At 36.4% G+C, this 18,283-nt stretch overlaps 1 protein-coding gene across 8 annotated transcripts in view; it reads left to right on the top strand.

Moving 5' to 3' along the window:
- Positions 1-18,283, top strand: part of Focad (focadhesin) — a 285,307-nt gene that overhangs the window by 61,908 nt on the left and 205,116 nt on the right. For all 8 annotated transcript variants that reach the window (XM_074051714.1, XM_074051713.1, XM_074051711.1 and 5 more), the window contains 3 exons: positions 5,013-5,114; positions 8,874-9,078; positions 16,753-16,959. In XM_074051714.1, the coding sequence (XP_073907815.1) occupies positions 5,013-5,114; positions 8,874-9,078; positions 16,753-16,959 (514 nt within the window). The remainder of the gene's footprint in view (positions 1-5,012; positions 5,115-8,873; positions 9,079-16,752; positions 16,960-18,283) is intronic.

The following is an 18,283-nucleotide window of genomic DNA, read 5'->3' as shown; positions in this document are numbered from 1 at the left end:
ATGGAGTACTTGCATTTGCTAGGTGTTACATTGTATGCTTTACTTAAAATAGCAATTAAAATATTTCCTATCACAGAATGAGAAGTTGCCAACCTACACAATAAATAGATTAATCTGTGATGGCAGGTTAAAAAAAAATCCAACAAAAAGCCAAAGGAGAGATTGCAGGCAGTAAAGGCCAATGGAGGGTGACCTGGTTGTCTGGTTTGTATTGATTTTGAACTGTAGAAACAATGTTATACTTTTTTAAGGAGAAGGCAGAATCTACATGCTATCTCAGGAGTTAGGAAATTCTGATTTAAAAATTTCTCCTGGTCACTATATTTTACTTCTTCAAAATAGAAATGAGGGATGATTTATTTCTGTGAGATAATAGGAGAACTCTTTTTTGAGGCCTTAGATTTTAGTAGACATTGGCCTTAGGGCCATTTAAGCTTCACATAACATTAGCGTTGAGAACCATCTTTATGGTTGTCTGCTTTTTCAGGATTTAGTTCTACCTCTACACCTGAGCATACTGAGGTTAGGGCTTTAAGGGGTGGTGTGGGTTATATGACTTTCAGCTCTATTAGGTATTTGGTCTCATCTTCTCATTTTACAGATGAAGAAATGTTGGCTAAGAGAAGCTAATTCTCTTACCTGGGATCCCATGCTATGTTGCAGATCCAGAATGTAAATTTGGAGTTCTTGATGCTTACTTCTATGCTTTCCCCTAACTATTTTACCCCACCCCTCCATTTTGGTTTTATCTGAGACAGCGACACTACCACATAACAGTAAAGTTTTCCAGTGATGTGCTAGAGCCCTGCTTATGTAAAAATAACAGTGATGATGATGTACCACACTGTTTGTTTTTTCAAACAAACAGTAGCTTAATGGTTGCCACTGTGACTTTTACAAGTGATCAGATTGATTGTATGGTCAGCCCTTCCATCATTTTGAATAAAGGATAGAGTCAACTGACTCTATCCATATCCAAGTTATGAACTGACTGTTCATAACTTGAATGGCAGACTTGGGAGTAATTGAACTTTAAAGTGTAACCAAGTTTTGTTTGTTTTTTTAAATACAGCTTATTCCCTTCCTCCCTCTTGCCTTTCTTTCTTACCAATAGCGTTTCTAGCTTTGACTTTTATTTTTGTTTTTTGGTGGCACTGGGTTTGAACTGAGGGCCTCATGCTAGGTGCTCTTACTGCTTGAGCCACTCTGCCAGGCTGTTACTGTGTTGGGTATTTTTGAGATCAGGTCTCTTGAGCTATTTTCCTGGGCTGGCTTTCAACTGCCATCCTCCTGATCTCTGCGTACTGAGTAGCTAGCATTATAGGCATGAGCTACTGGTGCCCAGCCAGTTTAAACTTGTTGACTTGTTTAAATTGTGGATCTTCTCACTTACCTTGACCTTTCTTTCTTGGCTGTACTTAAAAGAAGCAGCATGGCTGAAAGCCAGTGAGTGAAAGGAAGAAAAGAAAAATCTCGAATAATCCATAAATTTAATAATCAATTCTTGAATACATCAGGAGTGAACTATACTTAGCCTTATGGCATTTAAAATACTCTAATTATAATATTTTGAATAGAAAAATAACTTCATTTTCTGTCATACTCAAATCAGCATGTGTATTATTTAATGCTGTTTATCTTAGAACAAGATTCTTTATTATGCAAAGGAATAATTTTACATTTGTTTTCCATTTTAAGCCTTCTAGTTTGTAATATGTTGTGTTACTCTTGGGCACCTAATGTTAATTTTTGAGAAGTGTATTACCATAAGAAACTTAAAAATTTGAGTATAGCTGATCACTTCTAGTTCAGTATAAAGCAGGGTATAGTTAGAATCACAATCTTTTTGAATAATTCAAGACTGGTACCATGCTTTATTTAGTTTTGTGCCTCCTGTAGTGCTTATACTTTACTTAGAGCAATGTTTCTGATCTAAGAGCAATTTGGCCCTACAGGCACATTTGGTAATGTCTGCAGACATTTTTGGTTGTCATAAATAGGAGAAGTGTTACTAGCATCTAGTGAGAAGAGGCCAGGGATGCTGCTAACATCCTATGGTGCATAGGAAAACCTCCACAGTAAATAATTATCTACCCTAAAATGTCAGTAGTGCTAATACTGAGAAACTCATGTGTGGCATTAGTTTAGTTTATGGAATTAAAAAAGTATCCATTAAATTAATTAAGCATAGGGTTCTCTATATTATTATTCACATACCAATTTGATGATTCACAAGGGAGAAGTTAGCTTTTTGCTTCATTATGCTTAAACTATTAAAACAAAATTTGACAATTATAATTGATTTTAGGTTATTTGTGTTCAATTGAAATAGTATATTAGTAATCATGTGCTAATCGACAAGAACAGTCAGTGTTCTCATTTTGTACAGCCCTTCTCAAGATCTTCATCTCAAAATCAATATTGTATATTATTCCCTACAACATTGCCACTTAGATTGGATATAATCAGTTATCTGGATAACTTAATTATCCAGAGATCTAAATCAGTAATTAATCTGGATTTTTATCCTAGTATATTTTACTTAATCTCAGTTTTAGTGATTAAGTCTAAGATACTAAATGGCATTGGCTAAATCTAATAGCCCTTCAGTTTTGTGCAACACAGGAGGAGTGGCTTCCTCAGTCTGAGTGGAGAGAAGCCACATTGTAATGGAGTTATTTGTCATATGTGCATCATTTCCAATCCTACTTTAATATCTGTTAAATCTCTTATATCTGTTGACCTGATTTAGTTTGGACAAAATGGTATGTTTTAACCGAGAGGTAGTTCCACAGTAGGAATGGGAAAGGGATGACTTAAAAGGGAAGAATATTGATAAGCACTTCAGTGCTTTATGATTCTACAAAAACTTTGTGGTTAACTTCTTGGGATTTTCTTCTGCAATAGTAAGAAATGCACCACTAGCTGGAGGATTAATACATGGTCTTGTCCAACACAGTTGCTTATCAGAAGAAGAACCAACAGCAATAATAATTATAGCTGATTTTTCTTTTTTATTTGGAGGTTTTAACTGAACATGCTCTATTGAACATTGAGTCTAAGAAGTACATATGATGTGATATACCTGATGAGCCTTAGGGTTTATAATAGTTGCTTTTTAATATCTGTAACAACTAGATTAGAAGCAGATTCTGGATAGGTTGAACTGCCAAAGAGTTTGGGATTCAGAAACATGATTTTGATATGATTTTTGAGGTTTGGCATAAGAAGTTGCTTAGAGCCATCCCTTAGCAATAGTGGCAATCTGGCAGTCAGAAATAGCCTGCACTTTAACAAGCAGGAGGCTGCCAGCCTGTGAAGTGAGGATATGATAGAGTAGGTGAGCTCGAAGAAAAAATGAGATGGTGTTAATATCCAGAAACTGTGCAGTAGTGGCAGAGAGGTGTTTAACATGAGTGTTGTGTTTCAATATGATAGATCTACTGAACTTTTCTTATTTTAAAAGAGAAAAAAAAAGCCAGAATAATTTCCTATCCTTGACCTCCCTTATTAGTGGTTTTTGCTTGTTGCAATTTTGAACCTTGGCAACACATTAGAATTACCTGTGGGGTTTTTAAAAATTGCTAATGCGTGAACACCATTCTTAGAAATTCTAAGATATTGGTGATAAGAACTCCACAGACAATCTGACACATAACCAAGTTTGAGAAACACAGCTTTATAGCAGTACAGCATCATTTTTTTGCAGGACTATTTAGTAGGTTAGAGAATTTGTGTTTCTAAATTCCTAGGTGATGCTGATGTGCTGGTAAAGTCATCACACTTTGAGAACCCCTAAGAAGGCACTTTTTGAAGTATGATTTGAGGCTTGGAAGTGTAATTCAGTGGTAGAGCACTTACTTAACACCTATTAGGCTCTGGGCTCGCTTGCTCTCCTGCACCTCAAAAATAAATAAATAAATATGCTGGCAGAGTGGCTTAAATGGTAGGATGCCTGCCTGGAAGCACAAGACCTGGAGTTTTGTCTCCAGTATCACCAAAAGACAAATAAACAAATAAACAACCCCCCCACCAAATCATTTGAGTATTAAGTGATGGTCTAAGTGTTTTTTTTGATTGATTGCATATTAAAAATTAAGCTTAAAGAATGGTGTTACATATATGATTCCTTTTGTGCTTAAAACATTGATATTTCTATGTTGTTTGGATTATTTTTGCAATGAAGCTTTTAATTTTTACTAGATTTCCTTGGAGAGAAAAATCAGCATCGATAATTACAAAGTTTAAGTACTTCATAGCTTGAAAAGCTGATACATTTACAATTACTATTAGGCTTTTTGAACTATTTAAAATGACTTGTGGTTGTGTTCCCTCCCCTATATTTAGAGTTCTTTGAGACTCCTTCAGATTTCAGATCTTACGTTTAATGTAGGTTTTTAAGATATTTTAATGGAAATAGCTCAAATAAGATTCATCCGTGTTCACTTGTAATTGAAGCATTTTCAGTTAGGATGGTTTCTTGTTTGGGATGGTAGGTATATTTTCTTTTCCTTTTCCTTAAATATGCTGAGGGAGCATATGCACTTGAGAAGAGGCAATTAAGTGGGAACAGAGAGCAAGAGATGGTGCTGTGAGTTTCAATAATGGTGGAAGAAGTGGAACCTTTTTGGCATGGAAAAAGAACCCTAGAAAGACGGTGAGATGCCCTGTAACCTCCGGGAATAAGGAATCAATGGTTGGATGTGAGAGAGACACAGGACTCCAGAGCTCGGTCAAAGTCAGAGCTATTCAATTGTAGAGTCTTTTCTCCAATTTGGATCCTGAGAGTCTAGGTCCGCTTTCTTTTCTGCAAAACTGTTAGATAAAAGGAAAAAAAAAAGTCAGTTCTGAAGAACCAATTCTGCAATTAGTATAGCAAATGCTAGTTTTGTGATATTATGAATCCTGGAAAAAGTCGCTAGATTGTATTGGCTTTTTTGCTCTTATATTTGGATATTGAGGATGTGTAGTCCTGAAATGACAGCTTCCAATGTGATTTGTGTGTTTTTCAGAAATCATCCTCAGCCTTTGGTCACTGTGCTTGAACATAGACCTGATTGTTGGCCTGTACTATTGCAGCAGCTGACAGCTTTTTTCCAGCAATGCCCTGAAAGGTAATGTGAAACAAAATAAATGAAGGAGACAGAAAGGTATATGCTAATTTTAGAGCTAGCTTTTTTTCCCCCTTAAAAGTTCTACGACTATGTTTTCTCCTGAAGAAAGAAATGTTCTAGAGCTGGTTGCAGTTTTCTATTTTCCTTTTAAGAGTAAGAGAAAAAAAAATAACTTGTCAGATTCATTGACTGTTGAAATATTGAGTATGAAAAAAGCTGTTATTAAAGCAGATATGCATTGATTAGTGAGTTAATCTGTAGTAGAAACCCTCCAACTGGGGTGAAATAATCCTGCCTTGTGGGATAAGATTACCAACAAATTATGTCGGTTTGTTAAGTGTCACCATGGCCTTCTGATGGTCCTTAGAGCTACTCCCTTTTCTTCTGTGTTTACTACATGGCACTGATTCAAGTCCTCATCTCTTGCTTTGGCTGTTGCCACTTGTTCTGAACTGTTGTCTCAGTACACAGTCTTGACCTGCTCACATCCATTCTCTGATTCTCTGAGAATCCATTGGTATGATTTGTCAAGAATGCAAATCTTACTGTGTCACTTCCTTGCTTAGATCTCCACAGCTGTGGGTTTCAAACTGCAATTGCAGTATATGGGCTCCACAGGGGAGTTGCCCCCAACCCCTTGAATTCTGTATTTGTTGCCAGTACCTGTTGATGTCTTACAGAAGCTTTCTATTGAAAACAAACAGACAAAAACCAAAAACTAACTTGGTTTCTGAAATTGTTAGAAATTTCCTGGACTATAGGATAAAATCTAATATGTCCTGTTTATGATATGGTTCTCACTGGTTTTATCTTTTTGTTTTTCTCATAATTGTTTTTTGCTTTATTTCCATCATAAAAATGAATTAATGATATTCTGTGAGTGGTCCATAAATTTTGCCAAGGGAATTAATAATAGATGAATGAATAAAATTAAGTCTTACTGATTTGGTAACTTTTAAATTTTAATGTAACTTTAAAATACCACATTGCTATAGAATGTGTAAGATTATAAAATTGTGTTGTCAAACACAATTCGAATTTCATTCCTTCCATGAAGTGATTACACTTTTATTCCATTTTTTGCAATTTTCACTTCCTGCCCTCTAGTTCAGGAGCACAGTTGATTGTTTCTGTTTGACTGTATGCTTACTGTATGTTTCTTAAGAATAGTTAATATCTGGTTCACCATTGTATCTTAATTAATTATTTCTTATATTTAATAAATGAAAATATTAAAAGAAATAAAATGGTATTTAATTGATGCATGGTATTTAAAAACTACTCTGTTACTTACTGTGATTGAGATAATTAGTTGACTGCACATCTCTTTGAAGGCCTGATGTATATATTATTGGTGATACAGCAATAAAGAGGAATCCATGGTCCATGCCCTCATTTGGCTTATAGTCTAGAGAGGGATAAAACACATAATGACAATAAGCCATTGCACTGAAGAGCATATAATGGGGACTTGATAAAGGCTGCCTGTCAGGAAGGGACTTTAGGAAGTCATTGTAAAACAGAGAAATGAAAGATGATAAAAATTAGGCCCAAGGTGGGAGGTAGGGGAGGAATAGGAAGGGAGAAAAGGGAGAAGAACATTACAGATAGAGGGAACTGCAAGTGAGAAGAGGCCTAGCTAGCTTGATTGAAGACCTGAAATATGTTTAATAAATTCAATGGAAGAGTGGAGAAATAAAACAAATGAGTCTAGAAAGGTAAAAAGATGCTGCATTATAGAGGGTTTGTGAACCCAATTAAATTTTTTGTCTTTAGGCCAAATTGTTTTAAGATGGCTAATGATAGGATCAGATTTTTATGTTTGCATGTTATTCTGACATGTTTCTGACTTTGGACTAGAAGTTACTGTGATATAATGAAATATAGATAGTTATGAAAGATATATAAAAAGATATGTAGATATGTAGAGTCTTTTTCCTATGAGTAGAAAGTGATTAAGAGGAGGCCTTTGGCAATTACCTCATTTATCTCTCCCTTAGTTTTCTATATCTGTGTTGTGGGCATAATAATATTTTTTATTTCATAGGGTTTTGGCAAGAATCAAATGAATTTAAAGACTTAAAGAGTAATAATTTGCACACTGTAAAGGTTAACAAGTTAACAGACTCAGTAATCCTCTCATGGAGGAATAGCATTTCAAGACCTGCCATGGATGCCTGAAACCACAGATAGTACTGCAGCCCATATATGTCATACTTTTTTCTATACACATGTATAGTTTTTCATTACTATAACAGAATACCTGAGATTGGATAACTATAAAAAAGAGGTTTATTACCATACAGTTCTGAAGATTTGAGGGTACGACACTGGCTTCTGCTGGGCTGTGGTAAGGACCTAATAGTGGATGGTGTCATGGTGGTGAGAATGCATGAGAGGGAGAAATCTCACTGCTATTCAGGAGGCCAGTGAGAAAGTCAAGGGTCAGGCTCAGGCTCTTTTATAATGAGTTTTTTTTTTTTTTTTTTTGAGAACTAACTCAGGGGTCCCATAAGAACTATCTTAATCTCCTGTGAGGGCAGCATACCTTCAACTAGTTTCTACTTCAAGGTCCAACAACCTCTCTAGCACTGAATTGAACTGAACTGAAGATCCAGTGTCCAACACATGAGTCTTAGGTTACTGAATCATGTCAAGCCTATATCAACATAAATTAGGCACATATTAGCAGATTAATAGCAACTGAGATGGGGTTTGTGGCACATGCCAACTACGCAGGTGCCTGAGGCAGAAGGATCATCAAGTCCAGGAGTTCAGGACCAGCCTGGTCAATATAATGGGATCCTGTATCTTGAAGAAGAACAAGGAATAAGGATGAAGGAAGGAGAAGAAAAGATTTACAATAATTTACCATAGATCTTACCTTAACATACAACTATTTTTCTTTATTGAGCTGAGAACTTGTTCTGTTGAAGAAAGCAGTGTATGACTTGGCATTTCTAAATTGCCAGAGTCACTAGTCTGGTGCTTTGATGTCATTATTAAGTAAAATAGGGACACAATTGTTGCCATATCATGACAATTGATTTGATGACCAACATGGCTTCCAAGTGACTCATGCTTTGTATGGTGGGCAGCACGGATAAACTGGACAAAAGGATTCATGTCCTGGAAAGGAAAGAGTGGGACAGTGAAATTTCATTATGGTATTCAGCATGGGATATAATAATGTACAGGTTATGAATTGTTTATTTCTGGAACTTTCCATTTAATATTTTGAGATTATGGTTGAGTGAGGGTAACAAATTGCAGAAAGGAAAAGGGGAATACTATACATGTTAACTGTCATCCTAATCATTTTAGGATGACTGTATGAATTTGTTTTACACAGATTTTACCCATATAGTTTTTCCACAAATGCATGCCTCTGCCATGCTCATGGAGCATAGATCCCTTCATCTGCAATTCTAAAAAGGTCTCAGGTGATGCTGGTGTTCACCAAAGACTGGCCATGGATTTGTAGAGATGCTCTTCTAATATGCAAAAAATGATGCTCTTATTTCTGGACATTGTGTTTATGATTTCCTGGTATTAAGTCATTTTCCTCAGTGCACAAGGAACTGTTTGACATAGGTCTAGTTAGGTCGCAGGGGAATACCAGAAGAAAACAAGAAAGAAGTTACACTTGATGTTGTTGTAGTTTATGATATGTCATGGAGTGTAAGTTGATATGTGCTACTTATCTGTTTGGTAGTGTATTTAACTCAGTGATGGGCTAATGAATTATGTGACTTGCAGGTCAGAAGTTTCATGTATCCAAATAATGGCACCATTTCTATGGTATCTATACTGTGAACCATCTCAGTTACAAGAATATGCTAAGCTTCGAATAGCCCTGCTAAAAGTTTTACTTCAGCCCAGGGTTGTTAGTGACAAAGCACAACCGTCAACATTGGACCAACAGATACTTCAACTGTGTTGTGACATGGTTCCATGTTTGCAGGTAAGGTCTTTTGTCCTTTTTTCCTAATGAAGTATTAGTACTGAGAAGTATTGATTATTATTAGCATAATAAAGTTATTCTAGATTCTATATGATTTGGCAAACTTAGAGACCATCCTGATTTTAAAAATGCTTGCAATCTTTTGGAGAAGATAAAAGAACCAAAATCTAGATTTTATAGTAATGTATACTATGTTAACTAAACCCACAAAAATATGCATTCTATCTTGGGATAAGTAGGAATGAAAGCTTTCCATTATTTATGAGAAACTTATGAGGGAAAGGAGATTTTGAGTTACTAGGTACAAGAAAAGAAAAGACCTCATCATGCAAATTTTAAAGAAAGGTATGTCTCTGGTGAGATGTACTCTGAGGAGGCAAAGTTTGGTGGCTGAGTGCTGGATTCCAGTTTCTGCCTCTTCCCTTATAAGATATATATTGGTCCTGGTGGATCCTGCTCTTGAGAAGTAGGGGATGGAAGGTTGTTCACAGAGGTATAGATAAAATGCTGGGACAGTTCAGGGGAAAAAGAAATTTGAGTTAATATCTCTACAACTGCAAATTAAAAAAAAATTCAGTTGCCAGTATATTGTGTTTTCATTGTAGTGGTTCACTTCTCAGGCTGACCCATTCCATGAACAAGGTTAGGCCAGTTGCCTGGAATCTGAGCACCATGCTGCTCAAGTGATGGAGGGAATCTCTGAATATATTTCAAGGCAATCACTCGAGGTCACAGATGACCTGTTTTGAGTTTGTGTTAGCAAGGAGTGACTAGAGTGAATCTTTCTTTTGTGACTCATAAATGGGCTTTCCTTTAATCAAGGCAGAGAAAAGTTAATTAAAATGAATTCTCGGGTGGCTTTTCTAAGGCTTTTGTTTTCTATGAGTAACAAAGCAATGCACGGGCAAAATGTCTTGAGCTAAGGTACATTTTTTTTACACCATGCCCACATTGTCTTTCTGTGCTCTTTGGTAAATGTTTGCCTTCATTTCCATGAAAAGCTTAAATATTTGCAGAAATGAACTCTGTATGGTATTTCTGGGACTCTTTGACTTATTACTATAACAGAGATGTGAGGAAAAATGGAAACATCATTTGAAACTAGTGAGATAAAAATATTTACTCACTTAGTCAATCAACTTTACTAGAAGAAAGAATCTCAGATTTAAAAGGGGTTCTAGAGGCAGAGTTCCCACTCATTAGTTTGTTTTTTTGGTGCTTGCTAAGCAAGTGATTTACTACTTGAGGTGGCCTGCAGACCTTTTGTCTTTATTTTGCTTTTGATACAGGATCTTGCCAACTTTGCCTAGGATAGCCCTGAACTTGTGACTTTCCTTACTCTGCTTCCTAAGTAGCTGTGATTGCAGGTGTAGGTTACCATATCCAGCTGCAGGGATTTCTTACACTATCTAAAAGGTGACCATCCAATTACTAGTTGGATAGTTCAGTGATAAGCATACTATTTTGCAAGACAACCATTTTTTTTTTTTTTTTTTTTTTTCATTTTTCTTTTATTATTCATATGTGCATACAAGGCTTGGTTCATTTCTCCCCCCTGCCCCCACCCCCTCCCTTACCACCCACTCCGCCCCCTCCCGCTCCCCCCCTCAATACCCAGCAGAAACTATTTTGCCCTTATCTCTAATTTTGTTGTAGAGAGAGTATAAGCAATAATAGGAAGGAACAAGGGGTTTTGCTGGTTGAGATAAGGATAGCTATACAGGGCATTGACTCACATTGATTTCCTGTGTGTGGGTGTTACCTTCTAGGTTAATTCTTTTTGATCTAACCTTTTCTCTAGTTCCTGGTCCCCTTTTCCTATTGGCCTCAGTTGCTTTAAGGTATCTGCTTTAGTTTCTCTGCGTTAAGGGCAACAAATGCTAGCTAGTTTTTTAGGTGTCTTACCTATCCTCACCCCTCCCTTGTGTGCTCTCGCTTTTATCATGTGCTCATAGTCCAATCCCCTTGTTGTGTTTGCCCTTGATCTAATGTCCACATATGAGGGAGAACATACGATTTTTGGTCTTTTGAGCCAGGCTAACCTCACTCAGAATGATGTTCTCCAATTCCATCCATTTACCAGCGAATGATAACATTTCGTTCTTCTTCATGGCTGCATAAAATTCCATTGTGTATAGATACCACATTTTCTTAATCCATTCGTCAGTGCTGGGACATCTTGGCTGTTTCCATAACTTGGCTATTGTGAATAGTGCCGCAATAAACATGGATGTGCAGGTGCCTCTGGAGTAACAGTCTTTTGGGTATATCCCCAAGAGTGGTATTGCTGGATCAAATGGTAGATCGATGTCCAGCTTTTTAAGTAGCCTCCAAATTTTTTTCCAGAGTGGTTGTACTAGTCTACATTCCCACCAACAGTGTAAAAGGGTTCCTTTTTCCCCGCATCCTCGCCAACACCTGTTGTTGGTGGTGTTGCTGATGATGGCTATTCTAACAGGGGTGAGGTGGAATCTTAGTGTGGTTTTAATTTGCATTTCCTTTATTGCTAGAGATGGTGAGCATTTTTTCATGTGTTTTCTGGCCATTTGAATTTCTTCTTTTGAGAAAGTTCTGTTTAGTTCACATGCCCATTTCTTTATTGGTTCATTAGTTTTGGGAGAATTTAGTTTTTTAAGTTCCCTGTATATTCTGGTTATCAGTCCTTTGTCTGATGTATAATTGGCAAATATTTTCTCCCACTCTGTGGGTGTTCTCTTCAGTTTAGAGACCATTTCTTTTGATGAACAGAAGCTTTTTAGTTTTATGAGGTCCCATTTATCTATGCTATTTCTTAGTTGCTGTGCTGCTGGGGTTTCATTGAGAAAGTTTTTACCTATACCTACTAACTCCAGAGTATTTCCTACTCTTTCTTGTATCAACTTAAGAGTTTGGGGTCTGATATTAAGATCCTTGATCCATTTTGAGTTAATCTTGGTATAGGGTGATATACATGGATCTAGTTTCAGTTTTTTGCAGACTGCTAACCAGTTTTCCCAACAGTTTTTGTTGAAGAGGCTGCTATTTCTCCATCGTATATTTTTAGCTCCTTTGTCAAAGATAAGTTGCTCATAGTTGTGTGGCTTCATATCTGGATCCTCTATTCTGTTCCACTGGTCTTCATGTCTGTTTTTGTGCCAGTACCATGCTGTTTTTATTGTTATTGCTTTGTAATATAGTTTGAAGTCAGGTATTGTGATACCTCCTGCATTGTTCTTTTGACTGAGTATTGCCTTGGCTATTCGTGGCCTCTTGTGTTTCCATATAAATTTCACAGTAGATTTTTCAATCTCTTTAATGAATGTCATTGGAATTTTGATGGGAATTGCATGAAACATGTAGATTACTTTGGGGAGTATCGACATTTTTACTATGTTGATTCTACCAATCCATGAGCATGGGAGATCTCTCCACTTTCTATAGTCTTCCTCAATCTCTTTCTTCAGAAGTGTATAGTTTTCCTTGTAGAGGTCTTTCACATCTTTTGTTAGGTTTACACCTAGGTATTTGATTTTTTTTGAGGCTATTGTAAATGGAATTGTTTTCATACATTCTTTTTCCGTTTGCTCATTGTTAGTGTATAGAAATGCTAATGATTTTTCTATGTTGATTTTATATCCTGCTACTTTGCTATAGCTATTGATGATGTCTAGAAGCTTCTGAGTAGAGTTTTTTGGGTCTAGGACAACCATTTTTTAAAAAGTAGTTTTATTGACCTTCATTTAAAAAATTATCCACTAGTTTCTACTTTTCCCATAGCGAAATAAGTGTTTAAAAAGCTCATTTGTTACCTAGGAGTAAATTTAGCAAAAGATGTGAATGGCCTCTACAAGGAGAATTACAAACTCCTGAAGAGATCGAGGATGACTTCTGAAGATGGAAAGATCTCCTGTGCTCATGGATCGATAGAATTAACATAGTAAAAATGGCTACACTACCAAAAGCAATCTACATATTTAATGCAATTCCCATCAAAATCCCAATGACATTCATCACAGAGATTGAATAATCTACCCTAAAGTTCATTTGGAAATACAAGAGACCGTGAATAGGCAAGACAATACTCAGCAAAAGAAGCAATGCTGGAGGTATCACAATACCTGACTTCAAACAATATTACAAAGCAATAGAAATAAAAACAGCATGGTACTGGCACAAAAACAGACATGAAGACCAGTGGAACAGAATAGAAGATCCAGATATGAATCCATACAACTATACCCACCTCATTTTTGGCCAAGGTGCCAAAAACATACAATGGAGAAAAAACAGCCTCTTCAACAAATGTTGCTGGGAAAAGTGGTTATCCATCTGCAAGAAACTGAAACTAGATCCATGTTTATCACCCTATACTAGTATCAACTCAAAATGGGTTAAGGACCTAAATATCAGACCAGAAACTCTGAAGTTAGTACAGGAAGGATCAGGAAATACTCTGGGACTAATAGGTATAGGCAAGGACTTCCTCAATACAACCCCAGCAGCCCATCAACTAAGAGAAAGGATGGACAAATGGACTTCATAAAATTAAAAAGCTTCTGCTCAACAAAAGAAATGGTCTCTAAACTGAAGAGACCACCCACAGAGTGGGAGAAAATATTTGCCAGCTATACATCAGACAAAGGACTGATAACCAGAATATACAGGGAAATTAAGAAACTAAACTCTCCTAAAATCAATGAACCAATTAAAAATGGGCAACTGAACTTAATAGAACTTTCTCAAAAGAAGAAATTCAAATGGCAAAAAAGCACATGAAGAAATGCTCACGATCTCTAAGCCATAAAGGAAATGCAAATCAAAACCACACTAAGATTCCACCTTACCTGTTAGAATAGCCATCATCAAAAACACCACCAACAACATGTGTTGGCGAGGATGCGGGAAAAGGAACCCTAATCCACTGCTGGTGAGAATGCAAGCAACCACTCTGGAAAAAACTTTGGAGGCTTCTTAAAAATCTAAACATAGACCTGCCATATGATCCAGCAATCCCACTCCTGGGGATATACCCAAAGGATTGCAACACAGGTTACTCCAGAAGCACCTGCACACCCATGTTTATTGCAGCACTATTCACAATAGCCAAGTTATGGAAACAACCAAGATGCCCCACTACTGATGAATGGATCAAGAAAATGTGGTACTTGTACACAATGGAATTTTACTCAGCTATGAAGAAGAATGAAATCTTATCATCTGCAGGTAAATGGATGGAACTAGAGAACATCATTCTGAGTGAGGTCAGCCAACCTCAGAAGTTCAAAAATTGTATGTTCTCCCTCATATGCGGACTTTAGATCTAGGGCAAATGCATCAGTGTGGTTGGACTGGGACCACATGACAAGGGGAGAGCACATTTGGGTAATATAGAAATAGGTAGAGAATCCAAAACATGAAAGTGTTTGATGTCCCCACTCCAGAGGAGCTAATACAGAAACCTTAAAGCAACAGAGGTTATCATGACAAGGGGATCAGTAACCAGGGTAAAGATCAGTTAGAAATGAATCAACATGGGTCATAACACGTGCACACGAAAGCAGTGCTAGGAATATTTCTGTATAGCTATCCTCAACTCAACTAGCAAAAACACTTTGTCTTCCTTATTTCTTCAACAAAACTAGTGATAAAGGCAGAACATGACCTGCCTGGAACTGAGGGGAGAAGGGGGAAGAGGATGGGAGAGGAGGATGGAAGGAGAAATGACCCAAACAATGTATGCACATGTGAATAAAAGAATAATAAAAAAAAAATTAAAAGCTCATTTGTGGGTATTTTTTTGTCTCATTTTCTCTCTTCCTTCCCTTCCTTCTGTTTTTCCATCATTTTCTTTACTTCTCTATATGAAATAATTTCCAGATTTTTTCCCTTTCTTTCATTATTATTATTATTGTTATTACTATTATTATTACTATTCTTTGCTAGGGATTCTCTATTGGTACTCAGAATGTGCTCCTTTGAAGTATTCTTCTCAGTGCTGAATGCAGTGCTGTAGATATTGTCTGACCATACATTGCATTGACATAGGACCACATTTAAATTAAAAAATTGTTTCTGAAATACCGTGCTCCCTTATTGATTTATGATTAGAGTGTGGTCAGTGAAACTCCTATTTTTCTCCTCAACCAGTACTCTTCCATTTTATATTTGTGGAGTTGTCTTGTTCATTTTAATTTTGATTCTGGTCTTCTCATATAATATCATTACACATGATATTACCTTTATGTTTCTACATAAAGGTAGAACATTACTTCAAAATTATCCTTAAGAATTTTCATAATTTAAGCTGGGTGCCGGTGACTCATGCCTGTAACCCTTGATACTTGGGAGGCTGAGATTGGGAAGATAGTAGTTGGAGGACAGCCCAGACAAATGGTTTTCAAGACCCATCTCCAAGATAACCAGAGCAAAATGGACCAGAGGTGTAGCTCAAGCAGTAGAGTACCTGTTTTGCAAGCATGAAACCCTGAGTTCAAACCTCAGTCTTACAAAAAAAAAAAAAAAAAGAATTTTCATAATGTTAAAGATGACTAAAGCACACTTACTGCTAACTTACTGAGGTTATCTTCTGAATTTTTTTTATTATTATGGAGAGTTTCCAGTATGAACAAAAAAATGTACTCATGAAAATATGTTATCAAATAAACATTAAGCATTTGTGTTCAAGCCATCTCATTTCTCAGAAGCCTTTAGAATGTTCTATGCTTGCAAAAGAACAAATAATTTAGGTACTGGGCTTGTCACATTTTGTTTGTAACTTTTTTTCTCTCTTGATCTTTTAATATCTTTTTTGTCTTGTGTGCTAAGAACTAATTTTTATCTCTGTGTATAAATGTAGCAGTTTTGGGTTATTTTGGTAGTAGCTACTGGTGAAACTATAGGCTTTTCCTCTTGATGACTTTAACAGACACAGGATCTTGATTGAAGCAAATGATCATTGTTTATAATATCTGAAAAATGCCAGTGTGTCTGTGAGCAGGGCCATCCCCTTAATACCAACTCTAGAATTTTGATCAGAACAGCTGCATTTGAATTGAATTGGGATTTTCAAGAATACCCAAGTACTTCTTATCTAAGATATTTCCCTGTTGCAAAGACACCCTTTGCAACCATTTGAATATGACCTCTTATTACATCTTTCAAGTGTGGAAGTGCTGCTCTTAGTTAAGGCTTACAGATGTAGGGCTTCCTAGTGCGTTAGAATAAGATGCTGACCCTTACTACTAGTATCTATGTTGGTATTATAAGAAGGAGAGTTCACTTGGAGAATTCAAAACCAGCTTATATTTAATTTCCCTCAACACACAGACACCAGCACAATTTTTGTCTTAAGACATCTCCACTTAGAAAAGCTCCACTATAAAAATAAATGAAGAGATGTGTGCCGGGCAAGAGTAACTAAAACAGCAGTAAACCATATTTTGTGTAATGACTAAAGAAGGCAGTGTTGTGTTACTTAATACTCTTTGAGTTATGTAACTTACTTCATCTCTTTTAATTTTTGTTTTAGGTACTGGGGTTTGAACTCAGGACTTTGCATTTGAACCACTCTGCCAGTCCCCCTTTAATTCTTTATAGGTTTAGAGAAAATCATTTTATTGAAAACTTCTTGTATAGCTTAAAATTATCCTGTAATTTTATATCATTTTAACATTGCATCATAACTTTCTTAAACAGATAAAAGATCTGATACAGACAACAGAAGTGATGCTGTTTATTGAAGAAGTATATTTAAGCCTTTTGCGTCATCCTGTTTTCTGGAAAATTCAGCTTATCCAGCTTACTCTTCAGCTGCTGTGTATCTCTGACATCAGCTTGAAGATAACTGGGGAATGTTCATCTTTAATTCAGCTTTTAGAGCACAGCATTGAACTTTTAAAGGAGGTAAGGATAGTAAGACATTTTAATGTATCACTTAAGAAAATCAGAAACTAAGTAGTTGTGCTTATTTTATTGCATATCAGAAGTGATTTGATTTAAAAGGTAGATCATACTACCAACGTACTACTCCTAGTATTATTTATTGTAAAAACAAGCCGTTAAATAGTCTTTAGAACATCAGTTAAGTATCTACCACTGTGGTTTTTTTTTTTTTCATTTATCAGGTATTGAACAACTGATATCAAATATTGTAGGCCCTGCAAGGTCCATAGATGAAAAATACGTTCTGCTGCATCAAGAAACTTAACAGACATATAAATAAATAATTCTGGTTTTTTATAGCAGTTTGTATGAAGGATAAGGGAAGCATAGCTTAAGGGAAATAGGGCATGAGTTGAGATTTGAAGACTGAGTAGGAATTTGCCTGAGAGAAGCCAGAGGTTGGCTGGGGCATTCTAGCTGGGAGAACAACATTTGCCTAAAACCAGAAACATGAAAAAGCAAGCAGGCATGGCCTGTTCAGAAAACATAAGTATTATTGCTTTAAGTATTGTTGAAGGATTAAGGTGTGGAAGATAAGGTTGAACCTGTTTCCCATGTCCTACAAATGAGTTTACATTTTATCTTGTAGATAATGGCTTGATGTTGAAGACCTTTCAGCAGATAGGTGCCCTCGTTTTTCATTGTGTGGAAGATCTTTCTAGTAGGAGAGTGGAGGAGGGTATTGTAGGGCAACACTAATAAGGCAGGAAGTTAGGAGGGTGTTTTTAGTTAGGGTTGTCATGACAAAATACCACAGTCTGGGTACCTTAAAAATCAGAAATTTTTTTCCTATGGTTCTTGAGGCTGAGAAGTCCAAGATCAGAGTACTGGTAGACTAGGTTCTTGGTGAAGGCTCTCTACCTTGTTTATTTATGGCTGCCTTTTTGCAGTTTCCACACATGGTAGGAAGAAAGCATGAATTCTCTGATGTCTCTATTGGATTAGGACTCCACATTTATGACCTCATTTAACCATAATTACATTCTTACTTCAATTAATAGTCACATTAGGATAGAGGTTCAGAATATAAATTTTGGGGGATGCAATTCAGTTCATAGCAAGGGATTTATTAGGGAAATCAGAGTGGGAAAAGAGTAATAAGAGAGGAAACCAGAATGACTTTGATTGATCAAAGATCAACCAAAGATAGTCAAAGAGAGGGTCTTTCATAGAATGACACCTTCTAATTTAGGCTCCTGGATGGTGCCATTTACTTTGAGAAATGATAACTAATGTTGGAGAAAAGATGATTAATTTGGTTTTTAAATAGGCTTGGTTTGAAGTG

This window comes from Castor canadensis, chromosome 13, assembly GCF_047511655.1.
Source record: "Castor canadensis chromosome 13, mCasCan1.hap1v2, whole genome shotgun sequence".
Classification (NCBI taxonomy): domain Eukaryota; kingdom Metazoa; phylum Chordata; class Mammalia; order Rodentia; family Castoridae; genus Castor; species Castor canadensis.
Note: the sequence above shows the minus strand (reverse complement) of the source record. Positions and strands in the feature narration are given on the sequence as shown.